Below are 26,210 nucleotides of genomic sequence, written 5' to 3'. Positions count from 1 at the left end.
AATAATTAAATCTTCAAGGCCATCATAAGCCTTAACAATTTCCTTTATAAATCTTACTAACCCCACAACCAATATGAAAAGAAAGAGAGGCGAGAAAAAAAAAAAAAAAGGAGAGAAAGAGAAGCAAAGTTAAGAGCCGCACATCCACACATTAATTGATAGCAAAAGCAAAAACTCGTCCGAGTTGCGTTACCGACCCGGCCGAGTCGGTGAGCCACAACTACGTTACATTCTTTCTGGAAATTATTATGAGAATTAATAGAAGCAATTAGAATAGAATATTGAAATTTGAAAATTGAAAGTGTTTCGTGAAAGAATTAACATATAAAACCCAAAACTGAAAAACCCCAACAAAACAAAATCAAAAATTGGCCCTCTTGGTATTTTTGTGTGGATACAGTCGTTGGAGCTGTGGCTTTCTCCTCCGCTCAGGATCGGACTCTCTACCCCTCCTTTCTTCTCCTTTCCCACCAGAATAATCAAAACCTTCATTTTCGATCTCTCTTTCTCTCCAGTTTGCTGGTTTGATCTTTTCCACCATCCTCCAAGCACATATATTTTGTTTACGGGAGCTCTTTCCTCTCGCGGTTCCTTTTTTCCTTCTTTTGTTTAATGCTTTTGAAATCACTACTCTGATATTGATGATTTTGTGAGTGCCTTTAATGTATGTGGATTAAGCCTTGAAGTTTGTGTTCTGTTCGTGAATTGCATTACATCATTGTTTTGCATGGATTGAACTTGAAATTTTCCTGCAGTGATGGAGTCGTAGGAGAATGATGTGCTTGGGGCAACGGAGCGGAATCTAGGGCTCTTTAAGCTTGTAGTAACGGTGATCTCTTACTTTGTATGTTCATCTGAATCTGCCCGGGCCTGAGGCTCGGGATCCGCGCCATGGTGTCAGAGAACGAGCAGCAGCCTTGGATCGAGGAGCTGCCCGGCCTCAACACTGCCTATATGCAGAAATTCAAGCTTTACGAGACTCGCTCGGTATATATGCTTATGCTTTCTTCTTTATTCCGATTCGGTATTTTTGTTGACGCCACAAATTTTAAGGTTTACTCATAATACTGATGGTGATGATGTGTTTTTTGCTGATTTGTTATTGCTGTTGTTGTTGTTTCAGTTATTTATATTTGTTGTTGGCTGTTGTCTGTGTTATTGGTGGTGTGATTTTTGATGAGTTTTTGTTGTTTTAATTATGTATGTTTGCTGTTATTGGCTGTTGTCTGTGCTTTTGTATTCTTCAATTTCTATGCTTACAAGCCTCTCTCTCTCTCTCTCTCTCTCTGTTTGAGTTTTTGAATACTTTCTCCATTCAATTTACATATGTGATTTATAGGAGTAATATTTCACATATGTGAACTCCATAAATAATTACTGCTTGCTGCAAAACACCCCCACACCTCTATCTCTATTCAATTTACATGTGATCTGTAAGTGTAACATTTCATTTATGCAATTTGCTTAATTATCATTGCTTGCTGCAAAACTTCCTCCCCCATCCCCCTGAGAAAAAAAAGAGAAGAGGAAAAAACTCCCAAAAAAAATTTATGGTTGAAAAATTCATAATTAAAACTCTCTGATGTTGTATAGATGACATCAAATGGAACATCTTGTGTGCATTTGAAGTTCACAACAGAATTGTCTTGCCTCTTTTTATCTATTTCTCAATTTCTCAATTTTTTCTACATTACGTATGTTTCACTTTCACACCAAATTCCACCCCAACACCCCAGCTCCCTCATTCCTCATCTCCATCTCTGTCGTGAGATGCATTATGGGCAAACCTGAAACCTCAGCTCTTGCTAAAAACTTGCAAGTCATCGGGGTATATATGCAGTAAATAAATGTGACACAATGTTATCAAAAGAATTTATGAGCACTCCTATTTTAACTTTAAAAAGTGATACTTCCAGTAGATGATTCCTGTCATAAGACTCATAACAAATAATAATCTAACATAAAAATACCATTCCATAGTTATGCTTCCGTTAAGTGGGTAGGGAGGGTTTGTCTTAAATCTTAACTATTTGCATTTTTGCATGAATTGTGGATGCTTTGAAGACCTGAGCCTAGACACCTTGTGATTGACAGCCTGAGATTTTTAGAAGTGGATCTGGCATTGGTCCATAATCATAACATAAAACAAGGAGCTGATTCAATGGTTATTACATTTTTCACGAGTTTGCCAAACTATTTCAGGAATTCTTCTTGAAGTTGTTAATCAGTTCTCATGTTCCCTCAAAAACTTATGAAACATGGAGTTATCTCAGTGTGGACTTCTAAAATATTGAATTTTGTGATTATTTGTGAGATCTCGCCGTGTGATCTAGAGGTCACGGGTTCGAGGCGTGGAAACAGCCTCTTGCAAAAAGGCAAGGTTAGGCTGCGTACTATAGACCCATTGTGGTCCGCCCTTTCCCCGGACCTCACATACGCGGGAGCTTTGTGCACCGGACTGCCCTTTTGTGAGACCTTGCTCCCCTCCCCTGTACTCTGCAGTTAAGGAGAAATTGAATAAAGTTCTTGAGAAATTGGGAACCAAGTTGGTGGTTAACTTATACATGAGTAGATTGTGCATTGTGGGCAAATTGTGTTAGATGTTTGGCTTATATGTATAAATCCAGCAGCATGGTGACAAATTATTGGAAAAAGGAATAACTTTTGTCATACACTAGGCACAATATCAAGCCATTTCATACCTTTCTCAAATATGGAGAAAATGTTTGCAAAATCATCATTGATGGAAGATGCGCTATGAATGTGGTTTCTAGAATTGAGATTACTTGTTTGCAACTTCATCCAGAACGGTAGAACCCCACCCAGAGCCTTATAAGAGATCTTGGGGTGATAACTCTACCCTGTATGTTTGTAAAAGATGTCCAATTCCTATCCAAGAGAGTAACTATTTTGACAGTGTTTGGTGTGATAATGAATGCTTTCCATGTACTCCCTAACTTTCCTTGGTTGGATGACTTGGGTGTGACTTAAGGACATGAGAACACATATGTCTTTTACTATTATGGTAAGAATAACATCTTTGAAGCCTACTCTTCCAATCAACCAAGGGAAAGAATCATACAGTATTGATCATGTCAAGCTTACTCAACTTGAAGACACTACAAGCAAGGAAATGCATGTGTTTGGAGACATCAAAAGTCTTCAACATGTTCCTATTTTTCAGTTTGATCCAACATTTCAAAATTTGAGGCTGAATTTTTTCCAATTTGGGGGAGATTTGACGTAGGACAAGAAGTTGGACCATGGGTAGACCCTTTGTTTTTTTTTTTTTATTTAATTTTTTTTTAAAATTTTTTTATGGAGAAATAAGCTATATTAGATAGAAAGAAAGGAAGATACAACGTGCACGGACAAAGAGTTCACCAAATAAAACAAGAAAATCCCCTAAGAAAAATAAAAAAGGAAAAAATAAAAGCAAAAAACACTAGTTGACCTTAGCAAATAACAGTACAACACGTTAACCAAGGAATCCTTGTTTCAACCCCTTTCCATCATAATTTACCGTGCTCATCAATTTCGCTAATCCTTTTGTGCCTTCAACTTTTAACTCTTGCCACCATCCATGTGCATTTCACTTCCACCAAAACTAGTCAACTTTAAGCACATTTATCCAAAAGATCTTGTGCATCTAAGTCCTTCTTAGGAACCTTCTCCACAGGTGTAGGCAAAATTCCATCCCTTCACTGTCATTTGCTAACCTGATTATCATTATCAAAGATAGAAACTCCTCAAGTCTTTCCAATGGGGGTGGATGGACATAGGATAAATCCCCAATCTCTTCACAAGAATCCGAAACCTACCCATATTGTTCTCAAATCTCATCCAACACAGCCCCCGCCACAATCAAACTCACTAATATCATCACTTTCTAAATCTGAGAAGTCCCCCCATTTCTTTCCCTCTTTTTATTTACTTACCCCTTAACTACGTCCAGCCTCCTTACTAAGCTGTCCTTTATAATCTCTCTTTAATAACTTTACCACACTCACCAGATTTTCTCTTATCTTCAAACACCTTCCTCATTTCAGCACCCATACAACAGCCCTCCAACAAGCATAAACCTTGTTTCCCTCAAATTGTTATAATTAAGACCAAAACCATCACACTTCGTTCCCCCCTCCCCCCCCTGAGCACATTCTATTTTTTTACTCTTTTGCACATCACTTTCTAATCCTCTTCTAAAACTTGTTGCATTTTTACCACCACAATTTTGTTTAATATCTTCTTTGTTGCTAATCTGATTTTGTTCCAAAAATTGATATCTTTGGAATCTGTAGACTAGGAATGTAAAGTACTATCAAAAGGTACAGTGTCCTTCCCAATTATTGGCTTCTGGGATGTAAGAAAAGAATTTTGGGCCTGCTTATTTTTGGTTTCCAGCAAGGAAGTACCTGGATCACTATTATATAAAACATAAGCTAGACTACCACCTTGGTCCATCTGCATGAAGGCCAAAGAATCAGAACCTCCCTTTGAGCCCACTTCAAACTTTCCTTAAAGTTGGGCTGATCAAATAATTGCCCTAGTTTATTAAAAAAATATTTACCTTATTTCTCTATTATTTGGGTCGATTCCAAAACCAGAAAATACTGCTCAACCCATTCCTCTTTGCAGTTTTTTCTCCACAAGCAGACCTAACTGTATCTAAGAAGATTACTAATCCTGCCAAAACCTAGCTTCCTTGCCATTCTGGTCGCACAATTCCGGTCATTCTGTGATGGGTCCTGACTTTGAAAAGCCAGGTTCCTTCAAGTACATCACACCCCCCACATCTACAATACCAATCTTCTCTCCCACCCACCATACCCAGATTTCCAGAGCAAAATTGACTACCATGACCAACGCCTTCGCACTTTTTACCGTTCAGCACCACTCGACTCCACGATCAGGACATGATGGGTCGCCTGCAACTACAGCTTCAGATTCCTTTTGAAATTCCTTTGCAATCATGCAGAAGTCGTTTGCAAAGTTTCACCAACTCTTTATCTTTGTGCCACTAGGAATGAACAATGAAAATTTCCTTCCTTTTCATGACAACCCTAACTCCATAAACTTCCCACCTTTGTCCACCTAATCGACATCCTGTACTGTATGATACCCATACTGAAACTCGGGTACCTCCTTTCCATCTAGCGAACACTGACAACCCATCAGCAAACCAAGAAACTACCTCTTTAGAAAACATTAACCATCTGTTGCGCCCCACATTGTTCTTAACCATGAGAAGAGAAGAAACTCCCCCACCTTATCCAAGCATAGATCGAAGGATTTTCCTTCAATGTGAATCAACCAATTCAACATGACCTACTGCATAAGACTCCATATTGTCGTACGCTTGAGACGAAGAGAGGATCGTTTCCCGAGAGGGGAGAGAGAAACTGTTCGCAAAACCCTAGCTTCCATATCAACGTACCTATGTAAATATTTCAATCAATACAAGAGAATAATGAATATGGCTAGACCCTTGTTGGAGATTAGTTCAGAAGAATAGGATTAAAGGAATTTTTGTGTTTAGTTAATTAGTTCATTGTGTGTGTATTTTGTTTAGTTAGTAATAGGTTATGCGTATTTGGGGGTTGGTTTGTAATAGTATGTCTTTTAGAGGTTCATTTGTAATCTCATGCTGATTTGGGATTTAAGTGTAATTCATATATTTAGGCTTACTTATAAGGGAAAAATACACCGATCTCCCTTGAGGTTTGGCAAAAAGACACTGGCCTCCCATGAAGTTTCAAAAATTGTAGGGACCTCCTGTGAGGTTTCAAGAATTCCAGGCACCTCTCCTAAGATTTTCCAAAAAGATACAAGTCTCTCCCCTTGTATTTTGCAAAAAAATAAGTTTTTTTAGGAGAGATTTTTGTCTTTTTTGCAAATCTAAGGGGAGTTCAATCGAATTTTTAAAATCTTAGAGGATGTCCCTATCTTTTTGTTAAACCTTAGGGGAGATCAGTGTCTTTGCCCTATTTATAAAAGGGTGTGAAAGCCATGCAAGAGTTAGTTTTTGAGGAATTTGAATTGAAAGTGAAGTGTGACTTTCCCCATTGTATCTCCTTCTTCCTTCTTCTTTCTTCCCCTATCCTCCCTTTATTTCTCCTAATTTTTCTATTGGCTATAGCTCCATGCTGTCCTGCATCACACACATGATGTGTTCTTGTTTTGAACATTATTTTGAAGCTCAAAAGAATATAGTTGCTTCTTGGATTGAACTCAATTATGGATCTGCATGAAAAAATTGGGAACTTCTTCCCATATCACTTCTTTCCCTTTTATTTTTGAAAGCATGGTTGACAAAATTAGGTGTTTAATAAAAAGGAAGGAATATTGGGCATTAGGATATGAGGTGAGCACTGAGGATCCATTTGAAGTTATTGCATAATTCTTACTTCAAAATACACTTGAATATCAGGTAAACTGAAAAGAAAGGAGAGGGAATTCCAAAACATGTCTCCATTCACCATAATCTCTTTATGGCATGCTTTTGTAATCTATAATTTTTTTCTTTGTACGGCTTTACATTGCATGTTAAATAGGAGAGGCCTAAAGGCACTGGGCATGCCTCAGGAAGGTGACCTGGATCTGAGTCTCTGTTTGGACCCCAGATGAACTTGAATGAATCTCTTTACTTGAACCGAACATGACTACATATTTATCTTCTCAACTCCCGTAGGCAGATCATGCAGGTTTACTTGACAGACCTAATTTAAAGTAAATTTATGTGCTTTTGAACATATATAGTAAAGATACCTTATGGGCAGGAGTAAAATAACATATTAAATCTAAACAAACACCCTATTTCTGAAATTTGCTGGCCCAAACTGATTATATATGGAACTCTCCTGCGCACTTCAAGCCCTTCGTGGCTGGCATATCTCTGATTTGGAGTTGTGCTTTGTGCTTCTCCACTCTTGGTTTTGTTCTTTTAGATATGAAATTATCTTAGACGTTTAGTAGAAAAACAATTTTATCCTGGATCATGGCATTCTTGATCAAGTAATATATTTCCATTTTTTCGCATAGTTATAAATGATTCCGATTTTATTGTATAACCAATCTTCCATCATTAAGAATTCTATTCATTTGAAAATAAAAGTTTCAAACACCTATTTCAATTAGTCGTTAGAGTATTGTGTGCCATTAGCTCATCTCCCGACTAGGGTGTACAAAAATTTACGAAAAACAGAAAATTGGACCAAAACCGAATGCTTAACATTTCAGTTCAGTTTTTCGGTTTGGGTATTCGGTTTCAGTTTTCCAATTTTAAAAAACCAGTATTCGGTTTCGGTTTCAGTTATACAGAAAAACTGAACCAAAAAAAACCAAATTATATATATATATATCTAAAAATTTTTGCGCAATATATAACTCTTAATTTTATTAATTGTACAATACCCAATTATTTAATAAATTTTATTCATTATAATTATATACACAAATATTTAATTATGGCAGAAGAGATGGGAGAGATTAGAACCCTTTATGCATGAGGACGAGAGGTTTTCTCCCATGTATTAGCCATGATTCCCATGTATTACTAGGTTGTAATCATGGACCATGATTCATGGTAGCATGCAGAGAGGCACACACTGCACCCTCATTTCCACTCTCGCACAGCCCCTTCCCCCACCACCCCCCACCCCCCGCGCGCGCGGGGGTCCCAAGCCCATCCATTGCCCAGCCCCAGGTTGTAATCAACTAATCATGGTAGGCTGGTAGCATGCAGAGAAGCACACACTGCACCCTCACTCTCACTCTCAGACCCCCCCGGGGCCCCCAAGCCCAGCCATTACCCAGTCGCAGCCTTCACCCTTCACCATTCACCCTTGATTCCCACATCCCACATCGGCTGCCAATTACTTTGAGGGAACCTTCTCCACTTATAAAAGCTGGCCTCCTCTCCACTCGTATCCATTCCATTTGAGCTGCAGGAAAAATGTTACTCATGCTTGGTCCGCTCAAATTAAAGTCCATTTAACAGTTTTGAATGGGCTTTTAAGCAATAATATTGTGGTGAGGTTCAGTTCGGTTACAAACTGAATATTGGACCGAAGAACCGTTTTTTTAAAACTGAACCGTCAGTTTATGGGCAGCAATGATTTTAAATATGGGAACCGATATGTTTCAGTTCAGTGTTCGGTTTTGGGTAAAACCGAACCGAAAAAAACCAAGTACACCCCTACTCCCGACTTCCTATAGGGGAGGATAGTGTGCAAATCCCTTAAAAGAGTTGTGTGCACAGGGGTATACGGTATACCCATGAAACATTCATTAGTCATTGCTTTTATATGATCAGCATTTTAAGCAAGCCTTCTAAATCGTCTTGAAACTTATTAGGGTATTGTTGCATTACCGAATTCATAGTTATGATTTGATATCTTCTTTCTTATACAATATTCTTTTCCGTTTCCTTTAAAGCTTTGTTTGGAACTTGGAAAACATTAGGAAAAGAAAAAGAAAAAACGAGAAGAATCCACTTTTTTATGTTATCAAGGAAAATGAGAAAAATATATATATATATATAGCAATTGATAAACAGAATTTAAATTTTACACATGATTAATATTTGATTTTTCTTAACTTTTAATCATATTCGAACAAGTTTTTATTTTTAATAGTATTTGATATAGAGAGAAAATACAATGGGAACTGAATTTCGTTCTTATTTTCCTTTCCTCTCTCTTCTCAAACTAACTCCTTGATCCAAATAGAGCCTTATTTTCTAAAGCTATGATTACTTTGACTATGCTCTTTATTGCACTATTTTTCATTTTTAATCAGATCCATTATGTTCCTTGATTTAAATGAAGAAACTACTTTTTCTTTTCAAATGCCTGATTGATTTTGCCTCTCGTCACATGTGCTCATGTACCATCTTTATGCAACAGAACTTTTACATGATTGGAAGAGACAAAAGCAGGACCTTTTGGAGAGTATTAAAGATTGACCGTTTAGAACCTTCTGAGCTAGACATTCGTGAAGATTCCACAGTATACTCCCAAATTGAATGCTATGACCTCTTGAGACGGATACATGAAGGAAACAGGCCCACTGGTGGACTTAAATTTGTCACCACTTGTTATGGAATTGTCGGTGAGTTACGTCTACAAGGTTTCCTACCACAGCATGTTCTTTTTTGTGAATTTAAGAACTCATGACGTTTTTCCTTTTTCCCCAAATTTTAGGGTTTGTCAAATTTTTGGGGCCTTACTACATGCTGCTTATAACAAAAAGGAGGAAGATTGGTGCAATTTGCGGCCATGCAATATATGCCATTACCAAGACAGAAATGATTCCAATTCCAAATTCTACTGTGCGGTCCAAAATGGAATATTCTAAGAATGAGAACAGGTCTTTTGTCCATTCTGCATGCAAATGTAAAATGTCCTCGGTACATCTAAGGAGACCTAGGAGATTAGCATTTGGAGTTACACATTGTCTTGTGTATATAGATGAGACTTGTCTTGTGTTGTAGTAGTTTTGTTGTGATTTCAATTTATTTCTTTTGGAACAAATAATCTGAGTTTTGGTATCTACTTTCAATAATAGACAAGTTCTACATTGTGGAGGTACAAGTTCAAACTCTATACAATTTTGTGAGTGCCGGCTTTATGTTAAATAAATGATGCGGCTATGTTCCTTCAGATTTTCTCTTGTTCTGTAGCTGTAGTTTATATTTTTAGAAGATAAAACAAATAGTGCATATCCCAAATTTATTATGTGGAACTTTTACATTATTATTATTGCAGTCTCTGTAGTGATACTGTTTTAGAGGCTATTGTCAATTTATTTCCAGCAAATGTACAGGGGCAAACTTCATTGCTGTTGTGATGTTATTGTAACATGTTGGGTGAGACAAGGTATCATCAGGGTTTCACAGGGGGGAAATCTTATTTGTTTTTTAATATTTTATTTTTTAAAAAATTTATACTTCTAGCAACTGCTTCATTACTTTTGTGGTTCCTCCTTTGATTAAATTATCTGACTTGTATTTATGTGTTTTGCCTTCTTTTTTCTTTCTTGATGACATAGATACAAGAAGCTCCTATGCACAGTGGATCTTACGAAGGACTTCTTTTTCAGCTACTCCTACCATGTCATGCGTAGTCTCCAAAAGAACTTATGTGATAGTGAGACAGGTCAACTCCTGTATGAAACGATGTTTGTTTGGAACGAGTTCCTAACTCGTGGAATTCGGAACCAGCTCAAGAATACTCTCTGGACAGTTGCGTTAGTGTATGGCTTTTTTAAGCAGGTATTGGTGCGTCGTTGCCTACTGAATATGCTTATTGTTTAAAACAACTACAAGAAATAATTAAGAAGTTGGATATAGTGTAATTCAAAACACTTTTTTTTTTTTCATCTTTATTCCTCTGTTATGAGACACTGCTCTCAGAGTTGGGTTGCCAAAACTTCTTTTTTGGGAACCAAATTCCTTATTGTGTTTTAACTTTCACCTACTATGAGAGCAGGATGGCCAATTTCTGTATTTGGGAAATTGTTCTGATATTCTTATATCTTTTATCATAAATGACATTAGTTGATTTTGATTGTTCTTTTGTTGAGCCATCAAGTTTACTTGTTTGTTGGTTATGATAATTTTTGAGAACACAAAGTCCTTGTGTCAAGCTTTCAATAAACAGACAACCAGGAACATGCTTCTGGGCAAGGATGTTAATGTGAAAGATAGCTTTAATTGTTTAGTCATTTGTGCAGGCTAACAACTTCCCTCATTTTTTGGGTAGTGATGGAAAATTTATATAAAAAAACTCTGCTTATTAAAATTTTTTTTTAAGCAACTATGCATCTGTGCTGCAAGATTGGAATCTCTGTTGTGATATTGATGTCTTTATGCTTTGTAAAACCAGGTCAAGTTTTCAGTTTCTGGCAGGGACTTCAAATTGACCCTCATTGCCAGGCGATCACGCCATTTTGCTGGCACCAGGTTTGAATAACTTTGAGCTACTGAGAGACATGTTTGATCCATGGGATTAGTTTCTTTAAATCCATTCCTTTTTTAATCTATGCACATGGTAGAAATTTTTTCCCCTTCCATGTTACATATGCTGTGCTATTGCCGGATTTAGGACACGCCACACTAAGGATTCAAAAAACTAAGAATTTCTGAAAACAAGTTTACTTTTGAGTTTTGACCCAAATTTTCAACTGTGCAGCCTTTAGCACGCTAACCAGCCTAGTCAATTTTGAATATTTTTCTTTTCTCAAATCTTGTGCTGGCATTGATGTTTTCAATATTTGTCCTATTCTTATCTCTCTTTATGGTGTAGATATTTAAAGCGAGGCGTAAATGAAAAGGGTCGAGTAGCTAATGATGTTGAGACAGAACAGATTGTTTTTGAAGATGTTCCTGAAGGATGCCTGATCCAAATAAGTTCTGTTGTGCAGAACCGGGGTTCAATCCCCCTTTTCTGGTCCCAGGAGACTTCACGATTAAATATTAAACCTGACATTACATGTATGACTCTCAAATATATTTTTTTTTAATTTTAAAGGTGCTGACCTCCCATTCTTGTTGATACCTGTTTCTGTTTCCAGTATCAAAGAAGGACCATAATTACAATGCCACAAGACTTCATTTTGAAAATCTCGTGAAGAGATATGGAAATCCAATAATTATATTGAATTTGATTAAGGTAGGCCTTTGAACATTGATAAAGGGACCTATAATTTTTGTGTCCATGCTTGTTAATTTGATGTACTTATATATTGATTTTTGCAATCCTCTTTTGTAACCTCTTTTCAATGTCATTTACCTTTCTATTTGTTATAATGGTTGGTAACTAACAGTCACATGAGAAGAGGCCCCGAGAATCTATTCTTCGTGCAGAATTTGCTAATGCCATTGATATTATTAATAAAGATTTATCCGAGGAGAATCGTTTAAAGTTCCTTCACTGGGATCTACACAAACAGTCTAGAAAGTACTCTTGCTTTCCTTTGCTTATGTCTCTCCTGATATTTTTTGTTTGTTGTTAACGTCTGATGTACATTAATGTAATTTGATTTTTTCCTCCAGCAAAGCTGCCAACGTGTTGTCACTTCTGGGAAAAGTGGCTGCTTATGCATTGACCTTAACTGGCATTTTTTATTGCCAAGTGCCACCAACTATAGGGCCTGAGGGATTGCTGAATCAGTCCAATTTTGTGTAAGTTCACATAAAAGGATGCTGTTCCTATGGCACGGTATTCTTGTCATGTTCCTTTTTTATTAGTAATAGTGTTCATAAAACTTGTGATTGATTGAACAAATCAATTATTGTCTTACACTTTATTTTGTTGAACTCAAAAAGTATTCTGGTAAGACTTGGCCAACTGATTACTGGGGACAAAAGAAGAAAAAAGAAAAAAAAAAAAAACTCTCTTATCCAACCATGTCTTCTAATGCAGTTATATAATAATGTGAACAGAACTGTTAAAATTAATATTGTCTTGATGCTCATTTTTGAACAATTATTTAATATGATGGGCTATGACTATTCTTTCTTAGATTCTAGAAATTCTATGGTTTTTTCCACGAACCCATTGTTCTATAATTTACAAATGGTGCCTATACCAAGGGTGGATCCAAAGTGTAAGCTGGAATTTCAAAGGATAATATAAAATTAAATTATAAAAATATCCAAGTTAAAAATCTGATTGTGTCCTCACTGAAATATTATAATAGCAATATTGATCCGAAGGAAAGATTATTTGTTTAATTGGCCTCAATGGTTTCTCTCTTTGGTGCGCAAGGCACTTTCATTTTATTTATAACTTTCAAGTTCAAACTCTAGACAAATTAGTTTGAAAAATTATGTTTTATATATTTTTATATTTTTCTTCCTGTTAGCGCAAGTGTGTATATAATGCCCTGCCAGAGATATTTTCTGGGCCTGCTGCTGGCCTATTACCCTGGGAACAGGTGCTTTTGGGAAGCATTGCCTATCCAAAGTCTCCATTTGGGCCAAATTTCTGTTATTTATTTTGTTTCTGCTTTGGATATGGGTAGGTGTTAACATCATTGATGATTCATTTTGACACAGGAAGAAAGATGGTGGTGAAAGCTTTCTACAGAAACTTCATGATCAAAGCAATGGGGCCGATGACTTGGGGAGAGAGGTTAATTGTGGTGGCAGTGATACAATTGATCTGTCTGTCAAGGCCCAAATGTTCCAGAAAGGAGTTTTGAGGACCAATTGCATAGATTGTTTAGATCGCACTAATGTTGCCCAATATGCATATGGGTTGGTTGCTCTAGGACATCAGCTGCATGCTTCAGGATTTATAGATGTGCCAAATATTGATCTGGATGACCCTTTGGCGGATGAGTTAATGGGGGTTTATGAGCTGATGGGTGACACACTTGCCTTGCAGTATGGTGGCTCTGCAGCACACAATAAGGTAATCCCTATATATATGTGCGCGCACATGCACTTTATTCTTATATATTTGCTAACAGTGATGACTTCTGTCTAGGAAATACTCAAAATAATGATATTAACCAGATTGGCCTCCACCCCATGAGAAGTGAATAACACCTGAATATATGCTTTGAGTGGCTGGATTGTCAATCTTGCATGACCTTTCATATTGGACTTTATAGGCTCGATTATGGTGTGCAGTACAGTCAACCCAATTAATATAATAAGAGAATTCTGAGTTCATACTTTGGGTTGACAGGTACAGATTTTTATTTCTTTTGCTTGTGTTTTTGTGTATGACTTTATTAAAAAATGATTGCATTAAGTCCTTTGATACCTTAGGTAATAACTTTGAGCTTTAAGTTATCATGACTGGACTTAAAGGAGGATGCGTATGAACTCAGTTTTAAACTTTCAATCTTTGGCGCACTGGTATGGTTATATGACATGGAATATGGCTTGATTAGGAAGCATTGAACTCACAACTAAAAATTTGGATTCATCAACATGATAGACTATTTTAGTGGTTCTGTATGACACTATTAGGTGTGTAAATCCCTTAACAAACAGCTGTGTCTTGTGATACTTAGCTCTGAGTAACAACTGACTGTCCTGCTATGTTTAGTTTTGAAAAGAAACATAATGAATTACCTAACGTCGGTCACTGAGAATGTTTCACAATTGGATCAATGAATAATAATAGTTTTTATTTTTATTTATTCCTGTGATAATATGATTTTCATTGTTACGTGAGTTTCCTCAAATTAAACAATTTCATTGTTACGTGGGTTTCCTCAAATTAAACAATAATTCTGTGCATCATGGCACCCTCAATGGGGTAATAAAGGGGCGCCTTGCCTGGAGTAATAGGTGATATAGATTTCCATCTAAGGTTTAACACTTGGTCCTTTCCCAGCCTGGAAAACGAGGCAATATGCAGACTATTTATTTTTCTAGCCAGGCAAGTCTTCTAGTTAGCTGTTGGTGTCTCTACTACTTTGGTACCAGTTGATATCCTTGTGATGGTTTCATCCTTGTCCCTCTATTCTAGAGTGCTCCTTCTGAAACACAAACAAACTTCTGCAACTTCATCCTGGTTTTTTTTTTTTTTTTCTTTGTGAGTTTGTCTATTTTTTTGAATCCTGGTCTTATATCAAGGTTTTTGTGATACTGAATAGATATTCTCAGAAAGAAGGGGTCAGTGGAAAGCAGCAACTCAATCCCAGGAGTTCTTCAGAACTCTACAACGGTACTACAGTAATGCTTACATGGATGCTGAGAAACAAGATGCCATCAATGTGTAAGTCAAAAAACTGACATAAGTTCCCCCTCTTAATTAACACTGTAAATGTTTCTAGAGCAAATGACACTAACATCTCTTGAGGTTTGATCATACTGCTGGTACCTCCCTGAGGTTTGGATAGTTACTGAACCGATATTCACCATATTAGGTAAAAAATATCTAGTTGCCATGGATTAAACCATTTTGAAATCATAACTGATGGTCGATTCACAAAGAAGAAATAAGTGAAATAACATTTACTCTCGGGGGAGATCATTGGAAATTTCCAAACCTTGAGAGAGGCCCCTACTATATCATCAACCCTCAGGGGAGGTCATTGTAGTTTTGCTAGAAACAAAAGAAAATCAAAGGTACCTGCAAATGCATTTTGTGTACTGATTGCATTTACATGCAATAGGAATTAGCTTTGTAGTTAACATTGAATTAATGTGATGCTTGAAAGACAAATGTATTATGGTGATTGGTGATTACTCCTTTTGCTTGTCAGGCTGTAGTCTTTGTTGGTTTTTTCATCTTTAGAACATTGCTAAGACATGTGTTTTACTGTTTTTTCACATAATATTAAACTTAATATTGGAGCAGGTTCTTGGGACACTTCCAGCCGCAACAGGGTAAACCAGCACTGTGGGAACTGGATTCAGACCAGCATTACAATGTTGGGAGGCGTGGTCTGAGCCTTGGAGATGATAATGCTAGGTACAAAGTGTTAGCCTTTTTTTTTTAATATTTTTTTATTTGAATTTCAAGAAATGATGATGAGACTGTTTGCGAACTATAGAAGGAAGAAAAGAAAGAAATCAGGAATATAGTAAATATACTGAAACTACTTACAGTACTTTGAGGGAAGTTCATGATCACTGCAGGGAAAAAGTTTTGCTTCCTAATTTCTATTAAGCGTATCCCTCATGATTTTCCTTTCTGTAAAGATTTATTTTCATATTTGGTCTGCTATTTCTTCCAATCCATAGTTACCAAGAAACTATAATACCAGGTGGGGAATGCATTTCCAGAGGAATTCTTTTGTGTATTCTGAGGCCAGTGTTCTGAAAAATTCTTTGTAAAAGTTGCAGAAATGCCTGGAAGCATTTAGGGAATCAAGAATCATGGAAATTCCATGGAATTTATCAATTTTGAGATTGTTTTTTCCCTAATATTTCTCATTTCCTTCTAATTGTCACTTTATTGCCTCTGAGCTTTTCAGCATGAATCTTAGAAAGTTTCACATTTTTTGAAATAATTAACCAAGTTTTCATATTGGGTTCTGAAAAATGCTTTGTAAAGTTGCAGAAATGCCTGGAAGCATTTAGGGAATCAAAAGAGTCATGGAAATTCCATGGAATTTCTCAATTTTGAGATTGTTTTTTCCCTAATAATTTTCATTTCCTTCTAATTGTCACTTTATTGCCTCTGAGCTTTTCAGCATGAATCTTAGAAAGTTTCACATTTTTTGAAATAATTAATCAAATTTTCATATTGGGTTTGCACATGATTTTTTTATCTAAAAAAACAAAGAAGATAATTAAGAGAGCGAAAGAGAGCTAGAGAGAGAAATTACTTTCTAGAGGAGGACTTGACACCCTCCAAAGAACAAAATAAAAAAAGAAGAAAAATTAAAATTAAAATTAAAATTAACAATAGTCAACCAAGAAAACACCTCTTTAAACCCTTCCCTCGTAATTCACCCAACACTTTGAGTTAGTTAATTTCCTCTGGTCCATTTCACCTTAGTTTTACCACTACCATCTAACTTAAATTTGATGCCTCCGCTACCAGACAAATGTCAACCCAAATTATCTAAATGCTGAGCTTGAAGATCCTTCCCTGTGATCTTCTCTACTGGGATGATACCCTCCCTATCCATTTGCTTTGAATCCAAGCCATCATTTTGAAAAGTGCTAAAAGCCACCCCCTAATCCTTCCGTTGGATGTCGCTGCACATGCATTAAATCCCCAATCAGATCAGATGAATCAGAAACATATCAATACTGCTCCCAATCTTGCCCAAAAGCAAACCCCAATCACAATCAGAATCTCTAAAGTAAACACTATTGTTGTCCGAGACATCCCCCAAAATCTTTTTTCCTTGAAAAAACTCACCCTCTCCCTTGTCTCCCATCTTTACAATTGTCTCTTCCACTATACTTCAACTTCCTCCTGAATCAAAAGTTATTTTGCTCTCTCAACAGAATGATCTTCACATATCTTCATACTTTTTCCTCATTTCACACCCATCTGCATGCAGTGCCTTCCAATGGCTGGAAATATTTTGGCCCATCAAAATTAGCTTCCTTACCAGTTGATTCCACTTCCCCCCACCCTTTCCCAAAAAAAAAAAGAGTATTCCCCTGAATTTCATCCTTAAAATAATTTTCTTTTTTAGACACACACTTCTCCTCCCCCCCCCCCCCCCCCCCAACCCAAAAAAAAAAAAATCCAAAATTGTCCACTGCAGAAGGCCCAGTGAAAGTCCTCTCTTATTAAGAATTTCCTTCCCCATTAAAATAACAGAATCATCCACCAAACTTTCAGACTACTGAGACAAATGTCTCTTTTGTCACTTCTTTCCCTCTCTTCCTTCCAGTACTATTGCTTTTTTTCCTGGAGAAGAGGAAATATGCTGTTGGCTATTGCGAATCTGCTTCAAAGATTAACTTTGCAGAATTGGGATGGTACTTAGGTTTTGCACATGAATTCTTCAATGCTTATTCGTTTTTCTGATGCTTTTTTAAGTTTCCCTGACACTGTTTTTATGTTACTGACTTCATGTATTTCTCAACAGTTTACTGGGGTCTTCCTTCATATGCTTTCCTACTCTAATAATCATGTTTTTATTTATTTATTATTTATTGCCCATAATTTAGCATTTTTGAAGTATCATCTAGACTACCCAATAGCACTAACCTAGAAGGTGAATAGTAAACAAAAAAGCCTCCAGGCAATGGCAAGTAAATGGACAATCCACGTTATTTGTCAAGGTTCAAAAAATCCTCACTCATTTCCTGGAGCTTTGAAGAATATTTTTTAAAAATTGTAAATCATTTACTTTAATATTAAAGAAGTCAAGATTCATTTGGATTAGAGTTTCTGGTTTAGAAAGATACTCATCTTCACAACTTACTGTTTTTTATGTCAATCATAAATCACATCTGGAGACGGGACATTCGCTTGAAACTCTTTAAGTAATATGGTATTTTAAATTATTTTGTTGTTTTATTGTTGAAACAATTTATTTTTTGAGTCAGTTATTGTTTGACAATTAATGAGTTAATTCATTCATTCTTTTCATGGTTATAATTGGCGCTGAACATCCTGGTTACTAGTTTTCACTCGAGGAATTGAATATAAAAGTTAAAAATGTATCTGCATATTTGCATGCAACCATTCTCTGTATCTGTGAGTGGAAAATAGTTTAGTGGCTATGATTTTTAGTGGTTACTGTTCAAGTTTGATGATTTACATTGTTGGCCTACAACCTAACAGCTTAGGCTTTTAGGTGAAGTGGTCCTCTAACATGGCATTGGAGTTATGTTTGCCAAGAGGTCCTAGGTTCTTGTCTTGTTGCCTACGTTACCTCTGGCAGTGGTTAAAAATCTTCTTGCTCCTATAATGGGAGTTATTTATCATTTGTTGTTGCTCATTGGGCTGCACGTGTGGGCAAGTGTTAAAGTTTGATATACATTGTTGGATCACAACCTATCAACTTAAACTTTTAGATAAAGCGGTCGTCTAATAGTTACACAATAGACGTTTGTGGTGATTAGCCACTTGTTTCTTTGCAGTTGTAATGCACTTGCTACTTTTTCTATGTAGGTCCTTTTTTAAACGATCACTATCAGATGGCAATATTCTCTGTGAAAGCAACTCACCTATGACACGCGGCAATGTTGGGGAGAGTAGTTCTGGCCAGCCTCTGCCTGAAAAGTCGCCTGGGGGTAACAGGGGTCTTTCTGATTCCACACCAGAAATCTCAACTTGTGAAAGTGATATATCTTATTCAAGGTCAGTTTACATCTAATTTGTTTGCCTTGAGGAGCACCTTCATCATAATCATGTTGTCTTTGTTTTTCTGCCAGTTCATTTGGATGTTGCTTGGCTTGCATAAATAATTTAATTGGACAACAATAAGCTGTTTGATTCAGTAATTTCTGCAGTATAAAATTGTGGTGAAACATTCTAAAGTATTTGGGTTGCGGCATCTTTCAACATCCTGGGAATGTACAGCCGATGGGCATGCCATTCACACATTTGTTTGGGCATGGGAATCCTGCATGGCTGGCATCTTAACATTTCCAGGAATGAAGCATTCCCACAAAACATGGGCATCTCATTGCCATCCTCTCCCATGGGTAAATTTCACAGGAACGGATATCCTACTTTTTGGACTAATTTGCCCTTGTTATTTTGGCAAGTTAGACAATAATGCCCCTATAGTCGATTATTATTACACTATAATATTATATTTAAAACACAAAATTAATAATAAAATAAAATAATATTATCATTCTTTTGTAATAATATAATAAAATTATTAAAATTTAGACACTATATTACCTCAATTATTTTGGTTTTATTTGATTATTGAAGTGTTGATTTTTTTTAAAAAAATTTATGATTGTTGAGAATTTTATGATATGGATTTAATCAAGTACATATTCTCGCTAATTTTTTGTGTTGAAAATATGATTACTCTTCATATATTGGTTATACACTTATACATATTTCAGGGGTATAATGGTCATTTTCTTGAAATGATGCTAGGATTCCTAGGTTCAACTGAGCATTGACATGGAAATCTTGCATGCATTCCTGGGAATCTTACAACTCAAACAAAATAAAACAAAAATATTCCCATGAGGCAGGCATCCCATCCCTGAATGTGTCATTCCATGGGAATATTTTTTATGCCACAAACCAAAGGCCCCTTAAAATATGGAAGATGCCATACCTAAGATGTGGTTTAAGTCTTTCCGAAGGGCTTCAATTCCATCTTCGTCTGCTGACCATCTTCATCCGCTGACTTTGCTGCTTTCTTGAAAAAAAAACATGAAAATATGGTATTTATGCTGGTGACTTAGTTCCTCTTGCTGAAAACATGTTAATAAGGGAAGGCTTAGAAACAAAAAGGCTTTGGTTATAAATTCTTAATATAAATATTATGAAAACTTAGTTTGGAGTGCCTGTCCCTGTTTTGTTGTGATGTTTTTTATACAGTGATAATTACTCGAAAAAGGAAGGCTCGCAAAATCACCAATATACCTAACCCTTCCTCACTCTGTCCCACTCCCTCCCCTGTTTGTATTACATAATTTTAGCTTTAATTCTTTGCTAATCTTCATGTACCTGTATCATTATGTGGCATGCATTATTGTTTGGAATAATTTGATGGTTTTACTTGTATTTTGTGAGTACCCTATTGATATCAGTTGTATTCTCTCCTCTGTTGCTTTGTTCACTGCTCCAAAAATTAAAATTGTGATTTCCTAATTAAGATGTCTGGGAATGGTAGTATTTTTTTTAATTTTAAAATTTTCTGTAGAATGTTGGACCCTGTGTTGATCTACCTCTGGTGCTGTCAGCATTCATTTGTAACCCATCTTGTTAAAGGTTTGGCTGTCATTTTAGGTATACTCCATCAATGTCGCGAAAGCAGCTTTTCTCAGATGTGCAACAGGACCAGTATCTGGAAAGTTGCCACATTTGTTTCAATGAACATGGAAGCACATTTAATTGCTCAAATTTTCTTGATGCTGATTGGATTTCATCATCTGGAAATTCATGTGAAGAAGAAACTTATGAAAGGTAATTCTTGTGAATCTTTTTAGCATTGCACTTGGGAAGTGTTCTTCCAAAATACTTCTCTTAGAACTTATTTCCCATCCATCACCATCACTACTACTGATGAAGCTGCCATTATGATACCACTGCCACATCTGGCTCACCACCTTCCCCCAATTTGCTGCTTCTATTGCCATCACAATTACAATCACCCTCATTGCCTCTCCCATAAAGCATCTTCATCGGTGTCAGCACCACCTCCATTTCAGGCTCTTCCAAAAATATTTCTCTTTTGTTCTAGAACTTGTATGATGTATCACATCCACCTCCACCTCCGCTACTGATGACACTGCTAGTATGATACCACGGCCACATCTGTGCCTCTCCCACAAAGCAACATCATCAATGCCAGCATGATCATCATCAGAGTGCTAGAGCCACTCTGCCACTAGCAATAAGCAGTAATTTGAAACTTGCTTTTTTATGATTGCAAGGAGAGGCCCAATATATATTGTTTTATATAGCCTCTGCGTTTTTTTATTTTTTTTGGGGGGGGGGGGGGGGTGCAGGGATGAGGTGTGGACAAAATGAATGGTGCTAGGAATACCCATAAAAGTCTTCTTTTTAACTCTTGTGATTGTATGGTATTGGTAGTGGTGCACACTGGTCGTTCAAAATGAAATTGGTTTCTCAAGTCATTCTCAAATTTGTCGATTTTTTACCCCAAATTTGTCCAGAAATTTGTCTGACACATCAGACATTATGCTGACAATGCCCCTATTTGTCATCTTGATGTTTCCAAAACTATATAAACATTATGTATAACGCCCAATAAAAAAGGGAAATAAACATGCATCCTAATCTCAATACAATACACAAGTGCAATTAATCTGTATCAATGGTCCATATATGAGAGTTCCTTGAAAAATTCCAGCACAAAGGAAAGTACAGTGCGCTGTATATATGCAAATGAAATCCATCGCAGTACAATTTGCAACCTTTATTACACAGTTTGACAAATACAAGAATGTGAAATCAAATTTGGCACATCCCAAAAAATCAGCCTCTCTCAAGTCTCATGTCTTGGAGAAAGAAAAAAAAAAAAAAACAGCTTCCCAAAATGGAAAGATCCTTTTCCTTGCATGCAATAAAATGCAACATAATGAAACAATCCTATAATTTAATTCCAGAAGACTATCATCTTTTCAATTAATGAAAATCCTCCCAACAGTACATAATCTAAAAGGAGTGTGTGTCCTATTGAAAAAATACATTTCTGTAATGACCTTCACATTCATTACAATAAAAATAATGCAGTATGATAAAAAAGAATTCTGCAATGTAATGCAAAAAACCATCAAATTCCAATAAACAACAATCTTCCCAAAAATACAACATATAGAGAACGCAATTTTCTATTTTAATTCTCCAGAAGCTAACCCTAATCTCTACTCATGGCTTACGCCTCTTATCCCTCACTTCTACTTAACCCTAAATCCACAACTCTTCCCTCAATAGTTTCAGTTTGAGATTCATTTGAAGTCCTCATCAACAACAACAAAATCTCTTTCTCTCTCTCTCTCTCTCTTTGGAATTACCTCATTAGTTTTCTTAACTGATTGTGAGTGTTTTTTTTTCAGTTGGCCTCCTAGATTATTAAGATGTGGAATCTTTATAAATTTATATTTAGTTTTTTTTTAAGTATTTTTGTATGAAATTTGAAATTTTTTTTAATAAATCCTCGTTTATTCTGGTATAGAAACATGCTAAGTTGATAACATGCATCAGAAACATATTTTTTGAGGGCTAATTTGTGCGCTAGATTTGTGCCCTTTTAAGTAGTGTAAGGTGGAAAAATATCTATAAATTAATGGTAATGAGTAATTGACAATTTTCATTTTCAGCTGACCTCTTATATTGTTAAAATGTTAAGTGTAAATAAAAATTTTTAATTTATTTTTTACATAGATTTTTTTAATATGTTTTTGTTGTCATGGATTAGCTGTACTCACATTTTTTATTTAGTAATTGTGAACTCGAATTATCTTCTTTTGGATGGCTTTGGCCAAAAAAAATAAAGTAAAATTGCAGTGAATTATATGTAATAAGTAATTGGAATTTGTCTCATTTGGCTTCCAAATTTGTGAATTCTAAGATGGATGAAAAGTTTTACTCGAACTACATGTTTGGTACATAGGAATGGAATAAAATTGAATTTATCACTTGATTTTGTCATCCTCTCCATTTAAATTTTCATTCCATACCATTTTTCCCAGGCATAGCATGGTCTTAAGATTGTATCCTGAATACTATGAATAATCCCTTGTATTTGTGGAAACCCTGAATCTTGGAATGACAATGCATGCTTCTCATTTTCTTTACGAGCAATCCTTTTTTCATCAACCATGAACCATCTAAACTTTAATTTTGTTCTAGAGTCAAATTATTTCATAATCCAATACGCCTAAATAATTCACAAAATTCTGATATATGAGTACACTGAGGAATCAATTCCTGAGGTAACCTTTTGTATTTTAGAGACAGTTTTGCATGCCTTGATTCAGTCACAGTTTGAAGGGTGAGTTTGATTGCTCCCAATGTTTTCACAATAGCTCCTTAATCCAGATTATTTCAGTGCTGAGCAGAGTTGGGTAGTTCCAGAAATTTGAATATCACTGTTTTTGGAGGAATAAAATTCAAGAACTTATTTAGATTTTTTAAAGGATTTTTTTTTTAGAAATAAAAAAAATAAGTTGGAATTTAGCGTGTTAACAGATTATTTGTTTGGAATCCAAACAGTGTTGCAGTTAATATGTAATGCCATGCAGCATAATCAACTGCCAGTTCTGAATTATTTGTGGATCTCTCTTAGGTTGATCCATCTACTGTCTTTTTCTGCTAAGGGTAATGTTTTTTTTTTGGGTTGGGGGGGGTGGGGTTGTTGGAAATCAGAGGATTGCACATTGATATGACCAATGAGATAGGCATGCCACACTCCAAAAGCCTAGAGAATTTTTGGAGGCAGCTGAACCCTACTTATACTAACACCCCCACCTACTTGAAGGGGGACAACTTGAACAGGGGCATTTTTTACTGACAGCAGTTAGGGATGGGAAAAATCAGAGAACCATACATCAACATGACTTAACAAAAGGTGCTTAAGTAGCAAAACTGCATGTCCCATTGACTTAACAACTTCAAAAATTCAATTACACCCTGCCTGACCCAGTTTCTTGTTTTGGGTATTTTTAATGAAATGAGAATAGTAGCAGTTGATAAATTTCCTTTCATTTTCTTAAGGTGTAATGGTGCCACTGAAATGTATGGCTGCAGGTCTACGCTCATAAACTCTTCTGTTGCCAGCTTGTCATTGGAAAATGTCGTGAATGGATCTGCAAGTGAATCTGGAACCAGCTCAAAAGTAAGTATTATAAATAATGTGAATCTTAAAACTGTTATGAAATGGCATGTTTATCCTTTATTTAGAAGATAATTGATAATTACAACGTGCTTGCCACACTGCGCACATATGGTAGATAAACCCTCAGTCATAAAGTTTTGGTAAAGAGTACTAATGAAAGAACTTTTTCTGTGGCCCACATCTGTGGGAAGGTTGGAATGTGTTTTTGGAGAAAAGTGAGGCTCGCTTCTAATAAACCACCCTCCTTTCTCTTCATGGATTTAAGGCTTAAGCAACCAAGGTGGGGGCTTGGCTTCTTTTCCAGTATATAGCTTGGTGGCCCAGCCTCCCGTGTGTAACAAATACAGTGACTAGTACTCATAAGATTTAGAAAAATAAAAATAATTTTTATGCTTTATAAAATTCAGTTATCAGTTTTTCCATTTAGTTTTAATTCAGTCATCAAATCAGAATTGAGTAACCATATAAAAAATAAATAATAAACCAATGGCAACAAAATTATGGAAAAACTAGACCTTTGATTTTAGTTCTATTTCGGGATGGTTTTCTTTTTAAAAAGAAAAAAAGTGGAAAAAGTAAACAGGTATGGTTGTTATTGACGTATAATCCATGTAGTATCTGCCTTTTCCAATAAAATATTGAACTTCAGTTTTTTGTGTCTGCAGACTCATGTTTTAAGATTTTGAGTTTGGCTCTGAAACTATTGAAGCCATCTAAATTGTACTGAATCTGCCTATAGATTCCTTGACCCTGTATGGCAAGGCCTATAGTCATTGTTAAGGTTTGACATACACTGTAGGCTCACAACCTAACAGTTTAAGCTTTAAGGTAAAGTAGTAATTTGACATGGTATAAGAGCTGAGTACCAAGAGGTCCTGGGTTCTAGTCTTGTTTGCCAGCTTTTGTCATTTGTTTGTTAAGAATTATCTTATTCCCTATAATGAGTGTTGTTTATCTTTTGTTTATCTCTGCATGTGCTGTCGGGCTGCATGTGCGGGGAGGTACTAGGCCCTGATATACATTGTTGGCCCATTACCGAACAGCTTAAGCTTTCAGGTGAATTAGTAATCTAACAGTTAAAATGGATCCACTAAATGTACAGGGAAGGAGTCTAGACTTGATTTTTCCTAGCCATCTATGTTGGATCCTGAATCTTTTACACGCCAGCAAACATATTTACACCATTATTGCCTATTTTTCATTTAACCTTTTACCCAAATCAACTAAAAAAAAGGCCAACCTGGTGCACACAGACCATGATGGATCTAGAGTATGCAACCTTAGCAATTTTTGCAAGAGGCTGTTTGTGACTTTCAGGTCGACAACTTTACCATTGTGCCTAAACTCCCCTTCTTTTCTCAAATCGACGCATTTTTTAAAAGAATGTCAAATTCTGCTTCAAAGTTATTGTCAATAGGAATATTTTGTGATGGTGGATACATGCATCCCCTTTATAGTATGGTACGAGCATATAACAATTATAAACAGGTTAGTGTATGGAATATTTAAAAGAAGCTCACCAGTTCCCCCCTCCCCCTCTACAGGGAAGAGAGCAGAATGAGACTGAGCTCACTTATGACACCATGCCATACTCTGATGTTAGTGCTGAATTTTCCAATAGCTTTGCAGACTGGGTAACTTATGGTGAGATGCTGTTCCCTTGAAGTTAAGCTTGAGTTTTGTCACCGGAATCAATTTTTGTTTCAAGTATCACATTCAACCCATCCGAAGGATTTGGGTTCCCAACAGAAAATAAGAGGTCAAGCTCCCCTAAAAAATGCATAAAAAGGGAGATCAAGGGAGGCTTCATCATTCACTTGAAAGATTCATCATCTAAATGAAGACTCGTGACACGAGATTTACAGCCTTAATTTCATCTGATGGAGCGTGTTAAGAGGGAGTACAAGAGTAAATAGCGCTAGCTAATTCTTTTTGGAGATCTGGGGATCCCACTGCATGTGGGGAAGTTCCCGACTCCATATATTTCCATCCTTGTAAATATGTTTTATTTAAATGTTCGACAGGATTAAGCTCCATTTTTACAAGTTTAGGTCATGATCTTCACATTCTTTTCAGTGTTTATATTTTTGTGGCCAAGGAAATGGGTACTGCTCATCGTCCATGACTGAATGCTCCTCTGAAATTCCCTGCTAAATTTTTTCTAGAACTTGTATTCATAGGATATTCTAGCACTGATTATTGGTGTAAAAATCATTGTAAACTCCCTTGTGCTGCTGCATTCGCGATGATTATTTGAACAATATTTTAAGTTTTAA

The 26,210-nt window shown here is 36.2% G+C and overlaps 1 protein-coding gene across 6 annotated transcripts; it reads left to right on the top strand.

Moving 5' to 3' along the window:
* The first annotated feature begins 333 nt into the window (after window positions 1–333).
* LOC131167120 (phosphoinositide phosphatase SAC2-like) lies at window positions 334–26,210 on the top strand. Of its 6 annotated transcripts, none has more exons than XM_058125940.1 (17): window positions 334–522; window positions 756–987; window positions 8,904–9,108; window positions 9,201–9,366; window positions 10,048–10,270; window positions 10,884–10,960; window positions 11,304–11,491; window positions 11,572–11,669; window positions 11,824–11,957; window positions 12,053–12,181; window positions 13,058–13,415; window positions 14,614–14,735; window positions 15,321–15,434; window positions 18,549–18,737; window positions 20,343–20,537; window positions 23,847–23,934; window positions 25,479–26,210. In XM_058125940.1, the coding sequence occupies exons 2-17, from the start codon at window positions 892–894 to the stop codon at window positions 25,596–25,598; spliced, it is 2,502 nt and encodes an 833-aa protein (XP_057981923.1). In that variant the 5' UTR covers window positions 334–522; window positions 756–891; the 3' UTR covers window positions 25,599–26,210. The 6 variants fall into 6 exon arrangements, with proteins under 6 accessions (XP_057981923.1, XP_057981922.1, XP_057981926.1 ...); XM_058125939.1 differs by having other exon boundaries at window positions 335–649; XM_058125943.1 differs by having other exon boundaries at window positions 337–522; window positions 20,361–20,537.

The sequence above is a fragment of the Malania oleifera genome, chromosome 10 (assembly GCF_029873635.1).
Source record: "Malania oleifera isolate guangnan ecotype guangnan chromosome 10, ASM2987363v1, whole genome shotgun sequence".
Classification (NCBI taxonomy): domain Eukaryota; kingdom Viridiplantae; phylum Streptophyta; class Magnoliopsida; order Santalales; family Ximeniaceae; genus Malania; species Malania oleifera.
The sequence above is the reverse complement of the archived record's forward strand: the minus strand, read 5'-3'. Positions and strand labels throughout refer to the sequence as shown.